Source organism: Anolis sagrei, chromosome 4 (assembly GCF_037176765.1).
Source record: "Anolis sagrei isolate rAnoSag1 chromosome 4, rAnoSag1.mat, whole genome shotgun sequence".
Lineage (NCBI taxonomy): Eukaryota > Metazoa > Chordata > Lepidosauria > Squamata > Dactyloidae > Anolis > Anolis sagrei.
This window is the reverse complement of record NC_090024.1, coordinates 178879451-178904370: the sequence shown is the minus strand read 5'-3', so window position 1 is coordinate 178904370 and position 24920 is coordinate 178879451. Positions and strand designations below refer to the sequence as shown.

The 24920-nt window shown below is 39.8% G+C and overlaps 1 protein-coding gene across 1 annotated transcript in view; it reads right to left on the bottom strand.

Annotated features, from left to right (window-relative positions):
* The window catches only part of PIK3R3 (phosphoinositide-3-kinase regulatory subunit 3), a 325870-nt gene that overhangs the window by 213485 nt on the left and 87465 nt on the right, over window positions 1–24920 (bottom strand). The window contains exon 5 of the mRNA XM_060773427.2: window positions 19561–19692. Coding sequence (XP_060629410.2) covers window positions 19561–19692 — 132 coding nt within the window. The remainder of the gene's footprint in view (window positions 1–19560; window positions 19693–24920) is intronic.

The following is a 24920-nucleotide window of genomic DNA, read 5'->3' as shown; positions in this document are numbered from 1 at the left end:
TAACTGATTTTAGTGTCTGAGTATATTTATAGTTATTTTATCGCCCGGCATGGAATGCTTGTTGTATATATGTTGTGCTCCACCCTGAGTCTCTTTGGGGTCAGGAGGGTGGAATATAAATGTTTCAAATAATAAATAAATATTTTTTTATTAGATTGTGTGGTTGTTAGGTGTTTTGAGTCCCTATAGGGAGAAAGGCAGGATACAAACGGAGAAGATTATGATGGTGATAACAGCAATAACAACAACTTTCTGGTCTGAAATGTGTTCTGACTTATTAGCCAACAGTACTGATATATTGCAGAAAAAATGGAAGAGATTTTATTCTGATTTTATTCTTTAAAGTAAAGGTTCAGGTTGGTGAGAATGTGTGTGTGAGATTCTTCTATTTCTTTTTCTGCCCTTTTTGTTATTATTTATTAATTCTTTAATTTCACTGAGACAGGATAAAAGTTGGTCAATCTCCAGTTATAACCCAATAATTATTGGGTGTAAGAACATATAGTTGTGGAGGACGGATGGCCTTGCCACCTCTGCTAATCTGTACATGAAAACAGAATCGTACACACACACACCAGTTTGTGGTCTCCATGATACCATGCTGGGTAGTAATTAATCTCAGAAAAGCTGCTTCAATAGAATAAATACATCCCAGCAGCACTCATAGGCAGTTCTTCTAAACACTAGGGGTTGGGAGGGGGGAGCTGAAATCTACTCGGCCACATTTCTCCAGCAAATAGGATCTTGGCAAATCCACTTAGTAGTGGAGAAAGCAAAGCCCTTGGCCTAGCTGTGTAGCTGCTGTTCTGCATCGCTCTCTGCGCCACTCACCCACTTCCACCTCCCCTTCCTTTTCTCTCCAGGACTGGCAAAGCCTTTCTTTGATGTCTGACTGGCACCCTCAGCCCCACCCCACTCTTCATTAGAGCATTAGCAACACTCTGCATGCCTGACCTTTCCTCTAGCAAAGGATTCAAGGAGCTTCTTTGATTTAAAGGGGCCAAGGAAAAGAAAAATCCCTAGCAGCAATACATATTCCCCCATTGCACCTTTAAGATGCTATAGGCACCTTCATGTACAAAATATGTTGAGAGTCTTGCCATCTTGAAGATGTCTCTTGCTGGGATATGCCCAGTTTACATGGAACCTCAGGTGGGAGGCTACTGGGAAGGAGCTTGAATCATAACACTCCCTGGAGCCAGTATGCAAACAGCGTGAGAAATCTGAAATAACGAACATACATACAATAGCTAAGGAAGGTCTAAATCTCCTTCCAACACCCCCCCCCCCCCGCTAATTACAACATAACATACATTTTAAAAATAAAACCACATGCAAATGTTACCCAGCTTCCTAAAATTTTGGTCTCCTTTCCCTGCTGTGAGCATTTTCTTTTGGCACACTTTCAACAAAGTGGGTATTTGCATGTCTTTGCTTTTATTTATTTTTTTGCTTTGCTCCAAGTTTCAAAGAAGAAAAGGGGGGGGGGGGTAGGAGAACTTTGTGAGGTGGAAGGAGAGCTGAGATTGGTAAAAGTATGATAGCTGGGACACAATGCTATGCTAGTTGCGTAATGTGGCTATGAACTGAGGAAGGGAAGAGGTGCGTGAGACAGCGGAGAGAGTGAGAGACACAACTGTGTCAGAATCCTGGGAACATTGTTCACCAGAAAGAGGGAGAGGAAACATTTCTACCCTGTTTACCATCTTTGGAAGCTGTTGTTTATCATTTAACGGTAAATAACTCTAACATTACTTCACTCGCCTTAAGCAGTATGCTTGGCTGTTTGTTGTCCCCCCTTTCTGTTCCCCCCCTTTCTTACCTGCATTGAGCATGTCTTCCCTTCATTAATTCTGCCCCACATTGCGCAACCAGCATAGGGTTCCAACTATCATACTTTTGCCCTGAGATTCATGGATCAAACTTGCAGGTCCCTCATTCACTGGCCCCATGTTAGACCAAGTAAAATGCACTTACCTTGAACCCGCTGTGAGCAGTCCATACAATGTATGGCTGATTCTGCTGCTTCCAGTCATACATCTAACACAAGAAGAAGCTTCCAGGAAACTCTGGAGTGACTGCTGGTGTTTTTGATGTGTAGATTGTTGGATATAGGGGCGATCCAGTGCCCACATGTCAAAAATATCCATTGCTGTTTTGCTAGTCAGAAGCAGCTCCCCAGCAGCGACATCGCTTCTAGTGATAACATGAGAAATGACGTCACCAAAAAGTCTCTGCCAGGGAGTTGCTTTTGGCTGGTGAGACAGTAGCAGCAGCCATCAGGAGGACATGGTGTCAGTGTCAATGCTTGTCAACCCTGCCAGCTGTGTTAACTGCAGAAAGGCTTCAGGTCTCCTCCACATCAGTATATGTGGACTCCCCATGGTGTAGCTGGGACAGCTCTGGCACATATTATTCTGGAGTATTTTGCCTTGTGTAAACATAGCTGGGATTTGAGAGCAGTTAACAACAAAGGCAGGAGTCAAAGTGTCTACAGCAGTGGTTCTCAAACTGTGGGTCTCCAGATGTTTCGACCTTCAACTTGCAGAAATCCTAACAGTTGGAAAACTGGCTGGGATTTCTGGGAGTTGTAGGACGAAACACCTGGGGACCTACAGGTTGAGAACTACTGGTCTACAGGAAATACATATTAGTTTTCAGAACTGGATGAAAAGTTGAAAGCAGACTCTTTTCCAAACTTGCCTTTTTCTGGCTCCATCTAACCCTTTATATATGTATGTTTTGTAAATTTTGCTCATGTTTGTTCTCTCCATAGGGACTAAAGACTTGTGTCTTTGGCAGAATAAGTATATATTCTTGCACATCTGATCAAGCAGTCAATTGCTCTCTACATCTTTAGGATGTGTGACTGGAGAATTTCTCCTTTGAATAATAGAATTCTTCCAACAGGAAACCACTTTATATCTAGTCAGATTATGTAGTCATCAAATCCTAATATGGTCAGCTTTAACTGGCAGTGACTCTATTGGGTTTCTGGCAAAATTCTTCCCCACCACTGCTATTTGTCCATTTTAGCTGGAGATACCATGCACAATCTCCTGTATGCAAACCTTAAATATGGTCTTTGGCCATGAGTTATAGTCCTTCCCCATCTAATCTCTACAAAAGATTTATGAGGAACAATTTTAATTGCCATTGCAATGCAGACAATACTTTTTCTGGTGTTTTTTAATTTTTAAAACTATGTTTTAGATGTGCTACATGATTTACTCCTTTTATATTGCAATTGGAGACAACTTTATCTCTCATTTGTGTAAGGAAAGTGTGATATAAATTGAATAAATAAAGAGCCATCAACTTCACAGAAGGACAGAGTAATCTGAATCTCGAAATAATATGCAATAAATAATGGTGCTACTAAGTGATATCATGTTAATTTTGGATTATAATGTGAGCAACACCATTGCTTTTAAAAAGCAATGTAAGAAGTGTAGGGAGAACAATTCTGAGCCCATTATTTGGAATACCATAGCCATTTTATTTTGATATGGGACAAGTTGTATGTGCTCTGCATACCTAAAACTAATCTTCTGCCCTCTGCTGCAGCAGAAGACACCGGTTTATTACTAGCGCTGAAGTATAATTCAGCAGCCACTCAGGTCAACTACCATATATACTCATGTACAAGTTGACTTCAGGTATAAGATGAGGGCAGGTTTTCAGGCCAAAAATATGAATTTTTATATGATATGTGGATAAATTGAGAGTCATTCCATAGAGAAGGGAAAGCACCAATGCTGCCTCACCACAATTCCCTCTCCCAGGCATTCAAAAAGACCAGAAGAGGTGTCATGGCAGAGAATTGGAGAGGGCTAATGGCTCTTTTAGCTTTTCCTGGGGTGGAACACATTCCTACCTTGTGTTATCTCTGCTGTCTCCACTTGGACGTATCTCTTTCTCAATTTTAACTATGGGGGGCGGCGTAAGTACTGTGTGGAGTACATGCCAGAGTATCCACCACAGACCTCACTGATGCCAAATTTTCCTTGTTCTGGAAGGGTAGCATTCTTGCAATGCTGTACTCTTTTTTCAAAAGAATCTATGGCCAGACAAGAAAGATCCCGCTGTTGAAGTTTACAGAAATAGTTAATTATATATCTGGGTGGGAAAATGCACTACTTTTGAAAGTGATGGATGCTGATGAAACAGAGGCAAATAAAAGGAGAAGTAGTACATTTTTGGACACTCAGAGGTGTATCTTGTCTTTTCTTGGAAGCTGAGCAGAGTCAAGTATGGTTAGTGCTTGGAAGAAAAACCACCAGGGAATTCAAGAAGCTTTTGGCTATATTTCAGAGAAAGGAAACAGCAATTCTCCCGTGAATAAATGTTGGCAAGAATATCCTACAATAGTCAGCTTGAAGGCAAATAACAACAGAAAATAAATGGCTTTAATGCACCTTGTAGAAAAACTTGTGTTATTTTGTCTATTATCTACTGTCCAAAATCCATTAGAGTAAAAAAAAAAAGGGGGGGAAAGACCATTCTGAAGGAGATGGAGAAGACAAGAACACTCAGCCTACTGAAACGCATGCAGAGAGAATTATCCTTCATTCATACTTCTTTAGGCTAGATGGAACATTGGTCTGATCTTATATGATGGGTTCCTTTGTTCCTGATTATAGTGAAGTTGTTCAGGATCTTGAAAGCTCAAATCATCATTCTGAATTTGACTCGAAACCAGTGAAAATAGTACAGAATTGGTGCTATTTGGCTGCTACTATCAGTGGCTACTAGTCATGATGGCTGTACTTCCAATATCGAAGTCATTGTGCTTCTCAATACAGTACAGGTTTATTGCTCTGTGCCTTCGGGTCATTTCTGACCTATGGAGATCCTAAGCAGTCTCATTACAGAGTTTATTCAATGGGGAATTTGCCACCGCCTTACTCTGAGGTTATTTATTTATTGTATCAGAAGCGAGCCAAGGGTACAGTTGGAATGTATTTTTAAAACTTGGCATTATATTAATGCCATTTGGATTGCCAGCTCTGAGGTTGAGAAAGTATAACTTGCTCAAGGTCATGCAGTGGATTTCTATGGCTAAGAAGGGATTTGAATCTGGTCTCTCAAGGTTCAAGGTTCAACCCTGCTGATGGGTTTCTTGTTGGGGTTTGACTACTGTGAAAACAGTATGCTAGACTAATCCCAAAGCAGTTGCTCTACTCCGAACTCAAGAACAGAAAACGGAATGTTGGTGGGCAGGAAAAGAGATTTAAAGATGGGCTCAAAGCAAACCTTAAAAACTCTGGCATATACAGTGAGAACTGGGAAGCCCTGGCCCTTGAGCGGTCTAGCTGGAGGTCAGCTGTGACCAGCAGTGCTGTAGAATTTCAAGAGGCACAAATGGAAGGCGAAAGACAGAAACGTGCCAAAAGGAAGGCGTGTCAAGCCAACCCTGACCAGGACTGCCTTCCACCTGGAAACCAATGCCCTCACTGAGGGAGAACATGCAGATCAAGAATAGGGCTCCACAGTCACCTACGTACCTACCGCCAGTATACCAATCTTGGAAGAGAATCCTACTCGGACAATGAGGAATCACCTAAGTAAGTAAAGTAAGTAAGCTAGACTAAATAGGTCTTGGATCTGATCCAGCTGAGCTCTTCTTATCCTCTTGTGTGGTAAAGTCCAGATGAAAGCTGATTTTGGGGCCAATTAAATTTTCAAATTCTTTTCAAGGACAACTCCATATATAGCACATTAAACTAGTGAAGTTGGGAGACATTCCCACAGTAACCAGGTATGTCTTCTTCAGTACTGAGGACCTCTATAGGAGATTCATCAAATAGAAAAACACCAGTGCAACTGGCATTCTCCCAAAAGTCAACTTTTAAATGCTTCTGTAAGGAACACTATTTTGGACTCTTTGCTACAAGCATTGGCATTATCCTTGCATTCCAAACTGAGCAGAGATCATACAGCTACCATGGAATTTTAGGAACGCTCTGGCTGAGAGGTGTAGGGAAAGCAGAAAAGGAGCAGGGAGAGCTGGCTCTGCTTTGAAGTAATTTAATGAGCAAGCCCAACTAATTGCTTTCTAATTAAGATTTTTTTCTTTCTCGTACAGAAGACACCCTTTGATTTCCACTGGAGTGCTCAGGACAAAATATGCAGTGCTGCACGCCCTTCAAAGGCAAATTCAGAATGAGGTTTCTGGAAAAGAAATACTGAGTGATAAAATTAAGTATGGGAAAGTTTGGGATACAGCAGAACTGTTTCTAATGAAGGAGAAGATAACCACCAGCCATGCTAACAAGGGAGGTCAGTGGAAAAGAGAAGCAGATGTGAGATACTTATGCAGAGCTTGAAAAAGTTACTTTCTGGACAACTTCCTAACTTCTTTAGCCAATATGGTTTGCAACCAAGCTCATAGTTATTATTGGAAAAATAATTTTTCTAAACTCTATCTTGTAAGTATGGAAAATCCAAAGAATACTATCTATTAATGTAGTGCTAATCAAAGTGGTTGTTCCTGGACCAGAGTTTGCAAGACACTGGCTACTGATTTGTTGTGAGTTTCCAAAAAAAATAAATGTATCAGTGATATTGGCCTCTGATACATAGTGAAACAATTGTTTCCTGAATCAGATATATTAAAGAAGAGAGGAAACAGAAAAGAGGCTATGAAATAACAACCCTATATGGTTCTGGCCCAGTTTACATGTCCAAACGTATCTCATTCTATGATCCACCTCTGAGTTCATGATTGTCAGGGGAGGCCCTGCTCTTGATCCTACCACCCTTGCAAGTGCGATTGATGGGGACGAGAGACAGGGCCTTCTCAGTGGTGGCCCCCTGTCTATGGAACACACTCCTCAGTGAAATCAGGGCGACTCACCTTTAGGAAAAAGCTTAAATATTGGCTTTGGGACCAAGCATTCGGGCAGCTGACTGAGCAGCAACTGCAATGACCTATGAGAACTGTCAATGAATAGACCTTGGACTAGAACTCTGGATTACGATTTGGATTTGGGGGCTTAGACTCAGTTGTGTTTTAATGGTCAATATTTTAATGTGTTTTTATAATCTTGTTGGTTTACTTAATGTTAATTGTTTGTACTGTGATTTTTTGTTTGTCGGCATCTAATGATTGCCAGTTGTAAGCTGCCTTGAGTCCCCCTTTGGGGGTTGAGAAGGACAGGATTTAAATGTTCAAAATACAATACAATACAATACAATACAATAATATTGGAGGCAGGAACATGTGTACGTGTTTCTTAAGTTTTCTTACATGTTGAGAATGTTTCCAACTGTAAATTCAATTTAAATTTTGCTTCAGGATTACGTGAAAATTCATGTTATCCTCTTCAGGAATTTGCTAGGTCATCCAGGGCAACTCTAGGGTAACTTCTAGTGGAATCATGCCATAGAAGTGCCTGCAGGAGCCAGAAAATTCTTAGAGAGGACATATTTTTAGATATAGATAGGTACTGGTCTTATTGATACATGGGTTGTACAGTATGCCCTCTTCTGCAAGGAATTTTCCTAATATTTTCCTAATTTTCCTAATATAAAAAATTCAAGTCACTAATATTAACGTGCATTCAGAAAAAGTGCATTTTTATAAACACATTTTCCTAATGCACATTAATATAAAAATTTTGATCAGTCAGCTTCGTTATATAATTGAAAGAAAGGCAAAGATCACTCAGGGGCTAACACCGGGGGCTCCACTTAGACATCTATATTGGTCATCAAATGATGCCCTAGGTATCTTGCTCTGAGACAAAGAAACCTATAGAAACAAGGATCCAGAAAGGATAGTTATGAGGATCCCTCCAGCAATTCTTTGGGAAGACGTACTATAGAATTATATTTGATAAAGTGAAAGCTAAACTGGAATTGCCAATGGAATTTTTTGTGTAGATTTAAACTCAAAATCCCCCTAATTATGCTGAGTGGTGTGCATGAATGAGGGGCATAGGAACCACTTCCTGGCTGTGGCTCAGTCCACCACAGCTTCCCTCCTTATGTGGTTTTCTCCTCATAGACCAAGTTTTCTCACATGAATGAAGTCTTGGAGAAAGGGACCATGAGAAATCAAGTGACAAGTGTTTGCATGTTTGTTCAGCACTTTTAACGTCTCCCTCTTTGAGTGTTCAAATCATTCCCCATCTCCTCTTTTTTGCTGACTGAGGCAGATCCACCTTAAATTGCATAGAACTTCTGCATGTGTAGTTGGTCTCAAGGATCTGCCTCTTTAGAAATAGTCATGAGAGAACATGCCATAAACAGTGTCCATTCTGGGAAAGAGGTTTTGATTGAACGACTAGAATGTTAATTTTCCAGACCACAGAGGTTGAGCTCAGCACTGGGCCAAAGGGTGAAACAAGATCCTATGATGCCACTCCCTCCAGCATAAGGGGAATCCCTGCCTTGCCTGCCATTCTTGAGTTACCCAAATTGGCTGAGCCACAATGAGAGGAGAGCAGCTTGAGGCTTGCCTGCCTGAGATCACTCAGTATTTTTCTCTTCCTTCCATGAAAGCTTCACTATTGACATGGCATGATACTAAGCTCTTTCAAGTAATTTTTGAGCAAAACATTTCTACCACTCAAGGGAAATTTCATAATGTTCAGGAGGTAAAGTTAGCAAGGAAATTGTGGTGTGCCTTCAAGTCGTTCCCAACCTATTGTGACCCTAAGCTGACATTATTATAGGATTTTTTGGGCAAGATTTGATTCCGAAGAGGTTTGCCATTGCCTTATTGCGAGCCCCAAGAAGTATGACGTGCCCACGTACACCAATTGGGTTTCACTGCCAAGTGAGGATTCGAACACTGTCATAGTTTAAGTTCAAAGTACACTCATTTTGCTTCTAGTCAGCTAATATGCATAGTTTTTTTAAAAAAAGCTGTCTACAAATTTGGGTTTGGCTTTATTTGCTATTTTATTTATTTACTTTATTCTTATCCTAACTTTCTCTCAATATACGGAACTCCCGACAGCTAACAATAAATATGGTGCAATGTGAATTAAAACAATATAAATGCATTAAAATATAAATGTAAAAAATTAGAAAAAATAAACCCTTTATGTATTATAACCATCAAATCTTAAAATAGTAAAAAACATTGAAGCTTCATACCCAGGTCAAAATCCTAATAATACCATCCCTATCATCCTGTTTTAGTACTGAGTGGCAGCTGAGCAAAGGTAACTCTATAAATCCCCTCTTATTTTACTGTCAGCCCCCTTTTAGATTGGCAATCCATGATCACTGTGTTGTTATAGGACGTGTCTGTGTATGTTTGTGCATCTTAACCTGCCAGTGGACAGGTTGAAGCAGCAGAACTAAGAACAGTGCTATAATCGGCCTAGCTGCCTATGACAGTGATACTGTGTCTGGGGCATTGTGAAAAATTCATTTGGCAATACCCCAGTTGTCCATTGTGGACTCAGATTTTATTTTTAATGAAGGGCTACCTCAGGTACCAGCCATTGCCCAAGCACAGCAGGTGGCAACTGCTGTTCTCTAGGTAATATGGCAAACACTCCATTAATCCTTTGCTACATTGGCTTTGTTACATTCCAATGGTTTCAGTCATGGAGATGTCCATATGCTAACTTGAACCATTGCCAGTTTTGGCTTATTAAGGAGCTACCACATTACAAAAATAATATTTCTACATGGTGAATGATTATAGGAATATTTTACAGATAATGTTTCACCACGTTTGCCCTCAAGCATTAACCTACTAATATAAACTCATATTTAAAAAGATGCTTCTAATGTGTAGGTCAGAAGATCAATGAAAGAAGACCGGTAAAGAGATAAACCAGTAGTCCAGCCTGAACTAATATGATAGCTTGTCCCAAATCAAAGTATGATATTGTAAAGGTACTTTTTATATGATACTACCAGAATCCCCCAATCATTCCAGGAATTGCTGTCCAAAAATTAATGTTCTAAGCTCTAGTCTAGAAATACCATATGATGGATAGAAAGGAAATGTCTACACAGCAGAGTTTGAAAGAAGTAAACTCTCTGAATGCTCTGAAAGCAATATGAAGTAGAATCACAGGAACTGTGTGGCGTTTCAGTAGGTTTGTGTGTTGGGGGAAAGGATGTAGTTTCTTTCAAAGCTGAATCACAGATGGGCACCAAAGTTACTCACTGTTGGAAATGCAGAAATACTATCATGATTGCACAGACAACTATGTGCCTATTGGGGGCATTTAGAAGTAGTGACAAATAGTGATTGTTCCCAGGAGTGTACCCTCTTCGTCTTGTCTGATCCATTGCGTCCTTGACTACAAGCTGATATTTTCAGGGCCTGCTTTGTTTCCTCTCACTCCTTTCTGCAATTTTTCTTAGGTAATTGTACCCAGCAGACTTTATTGTTCTTTATCAGACATGCAGTTTCCTTAATGAATGCTTTCTCTTCACTTGAGACAGTCTTTGATAACAATTCCAAGTAGCTGGCTTCCACACAGCTATGAAAAAAAATCTAAACCTTGTTCCCAAATGCACATATAATAAGAAAGAACCCAAACCAAGAACCCAAACCAAGTTGAACTACTAAGGGAGAAACAGGTTCCTTCTGTTATAGCAAGTGTTTATTTTTTAATTTTTATTGCATTATAGTGATAAGAGTATGGTTGGGATGGTGGAAATGAGGGTATGGATAGAACGGAAAGAGGGGAAGAAAATATAGAAATAAAAATGTTTTAGCTGTTTCTAAAAAGGACTTTACCTCTGGAAGAAAGGGAAAAAATGGGAAAAAGAGAAGAGGAGGCAAATTTTAAAAAGATTAAAAAGAAAAAAAGAAAAAGAAGAAAAAACAAACAAACAAAAAACTCAAAAATAATTGAGGATTTTGTTTTCTGTCACTTCCAATTCTTCCATCTAGGTTGAATATCATTTGTGATGAGAGGAAAAAAGAAATAGTTTTAGTCCACCCCATCTTTATATTTTTATATTAATTGTTTCTGTTTTCAAAAAAAAATCTTCAATGGGGTTCAATCTTTTGGTGTCTTTGGTTTGCCTTGATGTATTTTCAGATAGTATGTTAACCTGTCCATGTTCATTATGTCTAAGATATTTTGCGATCCACTCTTCTTTGGTTGGGTCTTCTTGTCTTCCACTTTCTTGCATATGTTATTCTAACTGATGTAGTCAAGTAGCTAAATAAAATCTTTTGATTCTTATCGAATTTTGTGTCTATCATTCCTAGCAGGACGTGTTTGTTTTCCATTCAGATTCACATCTTGCTCACACAAGTATCATGATGGCTATTGAAGCTGGAACTGTTATTCTTTATACAAGGAGTTTTTGGTCATATTATCTCCCACAATTTAAGGGTGTGTGTGTGCTGTATATGGTATGACCCCTCTATCTGTGGGACTGGTATCTGAAGTTTCATTTACCCACAACTGACAAATATGTCCTTCCAGATGTTTCCTAGGTTCTTCAGCATAACTCTGTAGTATGGTTCTGCCAGAAGCTGACCATTAAGTCATCATGGGATGACAGGAAAGCTTAGGGAAGACAATGATGCTGGTGAAATTTTAAGGAAAAAGAAAGAGGTGCTGAACAAGGGCAAGATGGATGGATGGTATCCTTGAAGTGACTGGCTTGACTCTGAAGGAGCTGAGGGTGGTGACAGCTGACAGGGAGCTCTGGCGTGGGTTGGTCCATGAGGTTACAAAGAGTCGGAAGCAACTGAATGAATAAACAACGTAGGACCTAGTGATGCCTACAGAGGTGTCCTGTCAAGACATTTCATAGGTCCTCCAGAATCACTCTGTGGTATCCTTCTACCAAACATCTTTTATTTAATATGGTTTGCTGTTATCTTTGATTTTCACTGATCATGCTATATCCGGAAATGTACCCTTCATAGCTTAAGTGATCATACTGCACTTATATCAGGGGATAAATATTTTCATATATCTCACTCCTACAGTTAAGATTGCCATACTTCTCAGTTCACTGAGTTTTATCTGGATTCTAGGTGTGCTGACCTGGGCTTGTTGGGACTGTCAAGTGGTCCATGTTCTAAATGTTCTTTCCTTCTTTCATTTTGAAAGCAAGTGTGTCAGCCACATGGAAGCTGAGATACAGGGAAAATGCAGAGCTACTCTTCTGTCAAATTGCTCTGCAAGAAATAAATCTACCCAAGCCTTTCAGGAACCTATTTAGAATAATTTGCATAACATGCAAATTAGAAACCTGAATTTGAGGAAGTAGAACATGACTATCCTAGTTACAATAAAGTTCATGGCTCTAGTGGAGCGGGGAGGTGTTATCCAAATTTTAGCAAAGGCATACACTAAAACCTTTGGAGGTCATAATTCAGGTTTCAAAGGAACATGTTTTGGCTGAATCAAGCTGAAAGAATTTTGACTTTGAAAAACTCTGGGAATGCAATAGGAAAACAATGGCTATCTGTAGTATGAAACAAACTGCAATGACAAGAGACAGTTGCAGTATAGCATTAGTCCATGAAATGATGAGATTGCCACTGCCCTTCTTTCAGGAAATATATGCTTCATTTTTGTTCCTCCTCCAGGGGAAAGGAATTGTTATCAAATGAGGAACACACAAAGAATATGGTGAGGATGTACCTCTTCTAGCAGAAGAAGCAGTAGATAAGTTGGCCCTAATAACCCATAGTCCGAAGATATAGTTTTTGTGCCTCTCTAGCCTTCAAATAGGCCCATCCAGTCCAAATGGCTCCAGTTAGCCAATCACAGTCTGTAAAAAGTTCTTGGGATGGGACTAACCAATGTTAGATCAAAGAATTGGGGAAAGAGGATAACCAAAAAACGTTGGAAAAATTCTCTAATCTCATTTGGGTATGTTTCCCTCAGCCCCTCCTCATCTCTTTTTTAGTGGATAAAATGGAACTTGTTATCATAGCTGGTCTTAGTATATTTTCAGTGATTATAACAAATCTCTAAGGACAAGAGCATTGCTACTTTTATTAGTGGAGGAAACATCTAAGAACATTCATGCTTTCTTTGAGTTTTTTACCCTGTTCTTGTGAGGGAGATCTAGACATAAAAATGGGCTTCCACATATATAGGCATTCCCTGCTTTTCAGAAACTTATTTTTAAAATTAAGTTTTATTGAATTTTCCACAGTCAACTAAAAGTAAAACAAAACAAACAAGCAAATATGAACTCTAAAATAAGAACCCTATAACGCCCTGCTCCATAATTCTCCCCCCTGCATTCCTGTAAACACATAATTAAAAATAAAACACACACAAAACATTAAAAACACAACTGATTTTGCCCCCACCTCAAGCAAAGGCAACTATCACACTACTGCATATATTTCTTGCTCTACTTAATTGCATCTCATTTCCTCTTTACTTATTTCACCAATTCAACTCTTTCCACAAACAAAATCAGTTATTGACTTATTTTAAATTTTTCCAGAGTTCTCCATTAGTTTATCACAATATTGAAGCCTCAATATTTTTCTTGTAAGTCAAGCCATCCTTAAGGTAACATTATTTTAACATGTTTCTTCCATTGAAATGGGCTTTCAAATGGGTCCACATTTGAAAGCTGCAAATTTCCCTTCTTGTTTAGGTTTTGGTAAATCTTGTAGATCCTCCTCCCTGTAATATTGTATAGGATTCTTTATTTTTTCTTATTCTTAACATGGATTTGTATCCACTTTCTCTGCATACACAGCCTGTTTATGGAAACCTTGTTATTCAATGTTGGCTCTTCTTTGCGAGCTATTATTTCATTAATCAATCTGGTAAGCTAATTTTTATTTTTGTTTTTTTTTCTGTTTGTTTTCTGGCTGTTTAGCTTTATACATTATATTCTAAAGATCTTGCTTGATTTTGTCTTCTGTTTGAAAAAGCTGTTTTTTACATCCCACTAGCATTTCCAAGACCTCTAGCTGTGTCATCATGGGGCAACAAAAGTAGGGACTGGAAGGAGTTAATTACAGACTGTAGTCGCTGTTGAAAATAGCTTGGTCTTGTGCAGATGGTGGATTTTTTCTTTGTAGCAGCACATGTCATAAACCATTCACTTATTGCAACTTGTTTATCTCCTCTTGGAATGCTAGCTAATAATGACTGTCCTTTACACTTCAGATTATCTTAGCCTTGGGGTTTGTCCAAAAGCATGGTCCAAATACTGATAAACCATTTTCAATTTGGTGCTAGCTGTCTTTTGTCGCTTCCAACAACCCAAACTAGAGGAGTTCCAACATCAAAGGGAAAGGAGGGGGAGGCAATCTTCTCCAGCTAATGAGCTGATTCTAAAATCTTCAGATCAGATTTAAGCCAATATAGGTGAGAAGTATGGAACTTGCTTTAATTTAAGCAGGTTCCCAATAGTCACGCTTCATTAAAGTTGATTTATAATGTCTATGGAAGTCCATTTTATCTGGAGTTCCTCATCTTATAGCTGGGCAATCTTCACAGAGGGGTGACCACAATCTCCATCTGTGACTGGGGCCAGCAGATCACTTAAGACAGATGGCTCATATGGATAGTCCTCTGACATCTTTTATACCTAAAACATATTTTCTGATAGCTTTGATGCCCCCAAACCAGTTTTTTCTGTATGAATTATTTCCCCTTCCACAATGAGAGGTGGTGAGGGAGACCTTTTCACTCCAGGCCACCCCCCTCCCAGTCCCCTTTTCAACCATTTTGAACTGATATGTTGCCTGGTCTTTCATTATTATTTTTAAAATAAAGCTGCTTTAAAATACAGTAAAAAAAAAAACTGTATCTGGGAAGGAAATTATGTTTCCAGACTTTGTGTGGACAATATCAAACCCCATTGAAGTGAAGAACTTCTGGGCCAAGAATATCATAGAGCTATGTTACAGGACCTAGAAAGTGCCTAGAGAAGACATGTGAATAAATGAAACTATAGATATGGATTCCACTGATACAGAAGTCTTACTATAAAGCCAAATTAAAATTCAACCCATTTAAATAAACCTGAAATAAAACAAAACATGTTTTTCAATAATTTCTGGCTTTTGACTGTGCTTTGGTTCCTGAGCTGGCAAATGAGAAGGGAACGCTTCTATGACTGTGTACAAAACTCGGCTTCTTGTCCTATGAATGCATATGGGTGCTAGCCAGTATGGTGTTGACAATCCTACATCCAGTGCTTAGTAACTCACAAATGGTTTCTGTTGCTAGATCAGACCCATCTACAAGCTAGTGCTTGGCACTATCAATTCTGAAAGTGACAGTCACCAGTTTAGAAGGGATGAAGGAAAAGATCCAGGCTTCCCCAACTTTTCCCACAGGCAACTGGCATTGGCAAAAGTAACAGCATCAGCCATCTGTTTGGTGGGCACATGCTTTTTCCATTAGAGCAGTGTGGGTTAGTAGCTCTTCTACTAGTTTGACAGACAATATGTATGCATATCTAGAAGATGGTTACAAATAATATAAGCAAACTAAATGGTAACCTACCTAGGTTTTTTTAAGGCTATGTAGGAATGTTATTAATCATATTGGGTCTGAGTTAACACAAGACAGATGAAGGCAGGGATGCTCAAGTGGCTGTATGCCTATAGTCCTCTTTAAAATAAAAAAGTGCATATGTCTTACAAGGGCTTTGAAACCAAGTAGCTGAGATTCTCTGCTTGATAACGGAGAAATCAAAGCCTTCCCTTCCAAGTTTTGTTCTTTTAACTTTCATACTTTCAAGAATTTGGCTAGTTGGTTCCAACAAGTAATTCCAGTAAAATCTAAATCTAAGCATGGAAACATATTTATACATATGGCCAAAAGAGGAGAGCCAAGGAGTGAGTGAGTGAGAGAGAGATACTCCACAGGAACAGAGAAGGGCTTCCAATATGCTGGGCTAAAAACTTTTTTCAAAAAGGCCCCAGAGATTTTTCTATGCCCATATAAAGCCAAGAAAGGACTCGTTTACAATAGAAACCTACCAGGCAGCTCAGCCAAAATATTACAATAACACTTTCTTTCTAGGCCAGTATCACAGGGACTTGGCAGTCACTTGGGCTTCTGGCCTGGAGTAATATGCACGATGTAAGCTTATATCCTTTTCAGTGCTTGAGGCAGCTCCATGTCTCCTGATGTGCCCTGTCTGCTAAGAATAGGAGGAATGTGAACTGGAATTTGGACAGGGCTCTTAACAGTTTCCAGTCTCCTTCTGTAATTTCTTCCAAGGCCATAACCCTCTCCAGCTGTCTTTGGCACAAGAACTGACTGATCTTAGGTTGAGCATTGGCTGCTACCACTAGGGCTCCCAGATTTCAGGTCCAAGCTTCTCTTCTCCTATTCTCAGGGCAAGGCAGAGGAATCTCAGCATAAGAGCACTGTCTTGGAAACACAAACACACACACTTGGTATTGTTTTTAATTTTATTGGAGTGCTCTGTGGTTGATGCTTAATTTTTCATGCTTCATGACATCAACGGGGTCTGATCCTTGTCACAATACTAAGTCCATTGCAAGGTATCTCCAGGTCGTATGTTTTGTCCCCAGAATCTCCATCAGATCTAGCTACCATTATCTTGGACATGCTCAACCACTTTAGCAAACCATTTGCAACAGGTATAGGTGAGTCCCATGTCATGCTATCCATCCCGCAACAAAAGAGACACAGCTCTAACTAGCAACAAACCTTATGCACTCCATTTGATATTCCTGCTTTTATTCTTGGGAGCACAGGCATTGTATTAATCTTGAACTGACAAAGTAGAACTAGAGGCATATGTAACCTCCACCTTGCTATTTTAATTTTGCCATTTAATTTTTTTGTAAAGGGCATGAATGATGCAATACATTGTAACTGAGTCAATGCAGGAAAGTGGGGGGTCAAACTGAATAATAGCTTGCCAAGCCCATCTCCTTTGTTCTTAGAACACATGTAAAAAGTCATCTAATACGCACCTGAAAGGAAATCTTGCAAAACAGGAACATTTGGCACATTTTAAAGGAACTCGTTGGCAGTGGCATCTAGAGCACTGAATGCTGCCATTCCAGTCTGGTAGCCAAGGAAAGGCAACTAAATGCTGATTTCTTGTCATACTGGTTAAAAAAATAGAGGGTGCAGGCAATTTCAACTAGGAAAATAAGGCCTAGAGGGAAAAAGGGTGAAGTAGACCTTCTACAGTTTAAACTTTTCTTGTTTGTTTAGCAGGGCTTTTTTGTTATCAGTGCTACTATTTTTTTTTAAATGAACTATGCACATGACTTTATACCACATCCAGGCTGGACCTTAAGATATGGTCCTCCACATAGAATGTGTCCAGAGGAGGGCGACTAAAATGATCAAGGGTCTGGAGAACAAGCCCTATGAGGAGCGGCTTAGGGAACTGGGCATGTTTAGCCTGAAGAAGAGAAGGCTGAGAGGAGATATGATAGCCATGTATAAATATGTGAGAGGAAGCCACAGGGAGGAGGGAGCAAGCTTGTTTTCTGCTTCCTTGGAGACTAGGACGCGGAACAATGGCTTCAAACTACAAGAGAGGAGATTCCATCTGAACATTAGGAAGAACTTCCTGACTGTGAGAGCTGTTCAGCAGTGGAACTCTCTGCCCCGGAGTGTGGTGGAGGCTCCTTCTTTGGAAGCTTTTAAGCAGAGGCTGGATGGCCATTTGTCAGGGGTGATTTGAATGCAATATTCCTGCTTCTTGGCAGGGGGTTGGACTGGATGGCCCATGAGGTCTCTTCCAACTCTTTGATTCTATGATTCTATGATTCTATGATTCTATGATAATGTACAGTTGAATCAGGCACAGTTCATCAGTGTGCCAGATATCTACAGCGATGTATATATGCAGTTCAATTGGTACCTGCAGCCATCTAAAAATAGCCCCAACCAAAGCTGGACTGCTTCTATGACAGTAGTTCTCAACCTGTGGGTGCCCAGATGTTTTGGCCTTCAACTCTCAGAAATCTAACAGCTGGTAAACTGGCTGGGATTTCTGAAAATTGTAGGCCAAAACACCTGCGGACCCATAGGTCGAGAACCACTGTTCTATGTGGGGATCCATACCTTCTTTCTCTGCAGGCTTCGTGAGTGCTGTCAAGATTGGCTCTATAATGATGTAAGTGTCTCTGACAGATGATTTTGGGTATTATGAACACACAGCTGATTGTTAAGTTATCTACAGTAATTGACTATTATTTGTATTGCTATGAAGGGAAGAGGCACCTGTCTCAGGTATCAAAATAGCTTGACCAGGTGTTGACTTGGGAGAAGATAATTTGGCTTCTTGGGAGAAGAGTGCCATTTTCGTCTGTGTCTTGGTCAGAGATATGTTTAGGCTAATCCTAGTTCTCAAGGAGGAGGAGAGAAATCTCCAGACACTCTGTATGTATCTCTCTGCCACTAGTTTTCACAAGACGATTGATTAGTGTTACTGGAGTTTGAGGCCTTCTAGCAATCCACAATTACATTTTTTTTAAAGATTACAACTTTCGAAACCCTCAGTCATGTACCAAGCTCAGCAGAAGATCTTCATCTTCTGGACCAGAGTCTCCACCTGTCTTACATTCCCTGTAGGAATTCCTAATTGAGGTGGTCATATAAGACTATTTCAACATCACATGTGAGAGTGAATGATTTCCAAAAATTTTCTTCTTGCTGTTGAGAAAACAAATACTTCTGTATTAATCTCCTCAGATATTTGCACATCTCAAAATGTTTTAGAAAACTATTAAGCACACAAATACACTTTTTTTTACATTTGCATGAGAATTGTGGACTTTTTGCTCTAATTTGTATCCCTCGGGTGGTGACATCTAGGTTGTTTTTTTAAAAAAGATAATTGTTTTTTCTGTACAAAGGACAAAAATACAACTTCATGGGAGGGATGTGCTATATTTCTGTGTGTCTGATTGAAGGTTCTTGTGTGCAGAATATGGCAATCTGGTGACAGTCACAAAAATAATATGAATTTTTGTGCAAAAAAAGAAAAGAAACCCATTGATCAGGCAAAGATTCCTAAGGCATTTCTGTGCAGAATAATTTCCTGAAAAGACTTCAAGATATGCAAATTCTGGGCAATAACTGTGCAGAATTCTTGCTAGTGTGTTATTCCTCCTGACTGGATTTCCTGAGTATTAGAAAACGCATTTTTTTTAGCCAGGAAACGGATAATAGTATATTCCTTCTATGCCTAACTCCGAGACTGTTAACAATGTCTACTTCCTCTGGAATGTCTGGTGCTATCCTTGGATCTCCTCAGACCCAAGTTGCCTGAGATTCAGAGACATCCTAAACATTTCCAAAACTGGAATTTTCACCATGGAAGCATCTCTTACCGAAGGCATTTACAGAACATTATTGCAGCCAAGGATGGGAAGCACTAAAATGTTGCTGTAAGAACACAATGGACTCAGCCTCAGAAACATATTCATTCAAACATACATAATTATATCACCAGTACCAGACTGCAGATCTTTAAAAAAGAAAAAAGAAAAGGATTGAGTCAAATGCTTCCAGTCATGTGATCAGGTCTGTTTCGCAAGATTTCCCCAAAATGATTACAAAACTGAATTCTTGAATAGTCCACAATCGAATTCCTCTAAAATATGGTAAGAAACATGGAATAGACATTTACCTTGAACTATGAAGAGCAATTCACTATATATTGCTGGGTGGATCACAGGGCAAGGGAGTTCCTTCAGGTAGCACCTAAGCATTGCAGCTAATGTCTGCCCATCAAATGAGTCCAATTCAACTGATGCCATGTCTGAATAGAGAAAAGAACAAGAAAAAGAACAAGAAGAAGGTGTAGTTATCTCTGAAAGTCATCAGTGAGCCAGGGAAAAATTTAATTCATTTTCAAGGACAAAATCATTGCTTGTATTTAAGGAACTTAGCTTTGAAAGAAGATTTCAGATTGTTACGTTAGAAAACAGATTTCACTAAATCACACACCACTTTTTTTGACCATGGACCACTTTGACCAGGGACCACTTTCCAACATTAGTATCAAAAGGGTTATGAATCAGTTTTTGATCAGCTCTAGTTTCGGCTTGGTTATTTGGGATGCTGATTCAGAAAATTGCATTGGATAGACCACATCAGCTTTAGTTTCTGATATAGAACATATGCCACCCAGTATATTTTCTGCTTGCCCACAGAAAACTGTATTTAATAATCTAGAGCTGATGTGGTCTATCCAATGCAATTTTTTGAATTGGCACCACAAATAACCCCAGGAACAGGCCTAAAACCGAAGACACCAAGGTCCCCCCTGCTAGCAGGTGCCACATGGAACGGCTCTGCTCAGGGGGAGGGAGGTGGAAGAGAAGCGGCAGTCAGGAGGCTTGTTGTTGCGACTTTTTGTGGGTAGTCAGCTTCTCCCCTCTTGAAATCCCCATTGTCTAAGAACTGTAAGACAGTTTTGCGAGACCAGTCACTCTTGTTGCAAAGGTGAAGCTGCAGGCCATTTTTTAGTTCTTGGGGACCACTGGTGGTCCATGGACTGGCCCAGAGGCATAGAAAGAAAATAATCTCTCAGACCTGGCCTCAGTTTATTCTTTTAGGGAGATTAGGAACGTATTCAACTCCACATATAGATTATCCTGCAGGCTAATTAGTGACAATTCATTAACTCTTTTTAGAAACAAAATAATCCAGAAGTGCATACTGCTATGGCACAGTATTCTATTGACTTCAATGCCTAAGTTTTGGAATTAGGCTAAGCACACAAACATACATTTGTAAGTAAAGTAGAAAGGTGATATTGCATTTGGAAAACTCTCATAATGTATTCCTTATACCTGAGTCAATATAGAATAGAGAACCACATGGAACAAAAGGCAAATAGCTAAACCTATTACTGATTTCCATCAGTCTCCCCACTTGCTGCCAAAGAAAGAAAGAAAGAAAGAAAGAAAAAGAAAGCAAGCAAGCAAGCCAGCCAGTCTGCCTGGCTTTTTTTTTTTTTTTTTTTGCCTGACTTCTCAACATGTAGTCACTCATAAGTTTCCAGTGGTTAATTATAAACTTTTTTCTTTGGGTAGAACTAAGATCCCATCCCACCCCAATTAAAGGTATCACAAAACACTAAAATGCTTTATGACCCTCACATACAAAAGAAAATGGACTCATTTTGAAGATGACAAAATATTTATGATGGGTAGTTTTGGGGTCATATATTTTAAAAAGGATTACATCAACATAAGATTGTCTCTTTTTCCTTAGAAAAGAGCCTATAATTTGGCTAAAAATAAGAACTGACAATTAGAAATGGTAAGCGACCACAAACCAAGGGGACACCTAATTATATTCCCTGTGTCCTACATGTCACCCCTTGGAAAAGAGACGTGTGACGCAAAAGGCGGCCTCAAGGCTGCTAGTTCCATGGAACAGTTTATGTGTCCAAGCAATTGCCCCAAAAGAGGGATTTCCATTCCCAGGGAACACATGACAGAGGTTTAGGGATCTCCAAGCACAATGGCACACAGTCCTGAAGTGGCGGGGGGGGGGGGGGGGAGGTGGAAGTATGAGAAATGTGACCCATATCCTGACTGCCATAGTTTAGCCAGCCAGGCTCCCTGTCTTTAATGCATCCAAGAATTTTATAGGCGATTTTCTTCTTAGAATATGAAATAAAGCTCTAGGAAACAGGGTTTTCAACATGTAGCATTTTGTAATTTCAGAAATACGAGTTTTGTTTCTTTTCACCAGTCTGGTAATAAAGTTTGCTTTTCCACTAGATTTTTAAAAAGCGTCCCTCTGTTATGCTTGTTTGCATGTCATCTGATACTGATGCCTAAAAATAAACCTATTTTTCTATTCCACCAGATTCCTGTGCCTATGGATTGAAGTCCTCTGTGCCCACACATATTTAAACGCTCTGCTGTGCTCACTCTACTGGAAACCAGAAAAGTTTTAAATTTTTAATATGAGAACTGTGTGTCTGTGCCTTCACATCGCCTGTCGACTTATGGTGACCCGTGCATTTCATAGGGTTTTCTTAGGAAAGGATAAGAGGTGGTTTTGCCAGTTCCTTCCTCTGAAAAACAGCTTACACAAGCTGGTATTTATTGGCGGCCTCTCTTCCAAGTACTAACCAAACTGAGCTTACATAGCTTCTAAGATCAGACAGGATCTAGTTCTTTTAGGTTATTTGGGTACCCAAAAATGCTGGAAATATAGCTGTATATGTAACAGTGTTTGAATAAGATGCCAGTGAAGCATTGCTCCTATTTATAAAAAAATATTTTATTTATCGTATCAGGAACAAACCAAATAGTTGCATTGTATTTAAAAAAGAAAACCAAAAAACCCCACAAAGTTTGCAAGCTTGGTTGTTGACTAAATGTCCTTTGACCGGTATCTGGCCACTTGGAGTGCCTCTGGTGTTGCCACAAGGAGGTCCTCCATTGTGCATGTAGCAGGACTCAGGTTGCATTGCAGCAGGTGGTCAGTGGTTTGCTCTCCTCCACACTACATGTTGTGGACTCCACTTTGTAGCCCCATTTATTTTTTTAATATAATTTTTATTGAGTATTTTATAGAATTACAGAGAAAGTGGGGGAATAAAAAGGTTGGCTCTGCATCTCATGTTGCCAGAATGCAGTCTATTCAGCATCTTCCAAGTCACCCAGTCTGCTGTGTGCCCAGGAGTGAGTCTCTCATTTGGTATCAGCCATTGATTGAGATTCTGGTTTGAGCCTGCCACTTTTGGACTCTCGCTTGCTGAGGTATTCCAGCGAGTGTCTCTGTAGATCTTAGAAAACTATTTCTTGATTTAAGTCATTGGCGTGCTGGCTGATACCCAAACAGAGGATGGGCCGGAGATGTCACTGCTTTGGTCCTTTCACTATTGGCTGCTATTTCCCGGCAGATGTCAGGTAGTGCAATACTGGCTAAACAGTGGTGTAGGGCGCAGACACCCCATGATAATGTGGCATGTCTCATTAAGAGCCACATCCACTGTTTTAGCATAGTGAGATGTGTTATTTTAATAAGGAAATCTCTTTAGTGAGCAACTCATCTGTTTATCACTCATTATATCATCAATGGATGCTTAGATAGAAGTTTAGGATTAACCTCTTGTGATGCCACAGGAAGCAGAGCCTCATGATTTTGTAAGGATTATGCCACAAGAAGAAGCTCCTGGTGATACATTAAACATCAACCATAGTTGCAAGAAATATTTAAAAAATTCAAAAAGAGGTCTAAAAGTGAGGGACATACACACATAGAGGGAGAGGGAGGGCTAGCTAGTTTTCAAGACAGTACTCTCACCCTAAGATTCCTCCCATCCTAACAACTGGAGGAAAGGGTACAGGTCCTGAGATCTGGCAATCATAGTTGTAATTTAAAAAAAAGGTAAGAAAAGAAAAGGAAGAAAGGGAACTCCTAAGCTCTACTCATGACCCTATCATAGTGCAATTTTTTTCCAGCCAAGCACCATAGCAATGAACATGTCACCATGGAAAGTATTACATTTCCTCTGGTACCATGTGTTGTACTTTGGATACTCAGAAAACAGGATATCCCTGTGACAGAAGTACTACCATGAGTGAGACATGTGAATTGCATATTTCAAATGGAAAACACATTGTGTGCATTTACTATGCAGAAATGGTTTTCAGGAATCAATTATAATGGCTGTTTCTTGCTGGGAAGCTGTGTATGCCTGGATTACACACTGTCCTTCTGCAACTTCAAACAGCATTGGAAGGGGGTAGGGAGACCACTCTACTGTAGCTTCTCAATATTTCTCCTTTAAGTCTGAGTCTATCATGAGTAGATTCAGATGAACAACTGCTCTCTAAGAATAGTGTGGTTTTGTAGCAAAGGGCAAAAGCACAGTTCCCACTGAGTTTTGCTCACCAGAGACTTCAAATGAATTTCAGAATCTCCTCCCTTTGTGCAATGATATTCCAAATTTATTCATATTAATTGCCCACCATTTATTGGCTGTAGCTACACTTGTTCAATAGAATACACTCCTAAAACCAAAATGTCTATCACAACCAATTGTAGAACCAGAGGTGCGGCCACTTTGGTTCAATAATTAAAAGGAAGACTTATAACTTGGTAGATCTAGATTGAAATCTCCACAGTCACAACATGAAATCTTAACTAAAGTGGAGAAGGATCATAATAGGCTTTCAGAAAAGAAAGGCAGGGCTCCTGCTAAACTAGAGTGGGAAAAAGCAGGCTATTGCCCATAGCATCATCTATAGCAGTGGTTCTCAACCTGAGGGTCCCCAGATGTTTTGACCTTCAACTCCCAAAAATCGTAAAAGCTGGTAAACTGGTTGGGATTTCTGGGAGTTGTAGGCCAAAACACCTGGGGTTCCACAGGATGAGAACCACTGATCTACAGGATGAGGTCCCAGGTTTACATACATCCTAAGTAAGCTACAGTTCAAAGTATGGGTTGGCATTATGTCGTACAGATTTTAATGCGTCGTGATGTTTTGTTAATGTTTATTGCTTTGCTTTATGAGTTCATTTATTTTGCTTTATTGTTGTTGTTGTTTTGTTGATGTATTTGGACTCGGCCTCTTGTAAGCTGTACAGAGTCCTTCGGGAGGTGGTAGCGGGGTATAAATAAAGGTTTATTATTATTACTAGCTTGGGGACCCGGCGTTGCCCGGGTTATTAGAGAAAGTGGGTAATGGCGGTTCTGTATGCCAAGTTTGGTCTTTATTGGTCTTTGGATTACGGCTGCATTATTTTCAGGAAGTGAGTGAAGGTACTTGAAGTCCCATCATCCATGGGCCATCCTCCTACAAACAGCAGCAGGATATAGAGTGGGTCATGGGTGCTCTGTGTGCCAAGTTTGGTCTTTATCAGTTATTAGATGAGGGTGGCAGTGGTGTCAGTAAGTGAGTGAAGGTACTGCAAGTCCCATCATCCAAAGTCCATCCCCTTTCAAACTGCAGCAGAATGTAGAGTGGATCATGGGGGCTGTGTGTGCCAAGTGTGGTCTTGATTGGTCATTAGAAG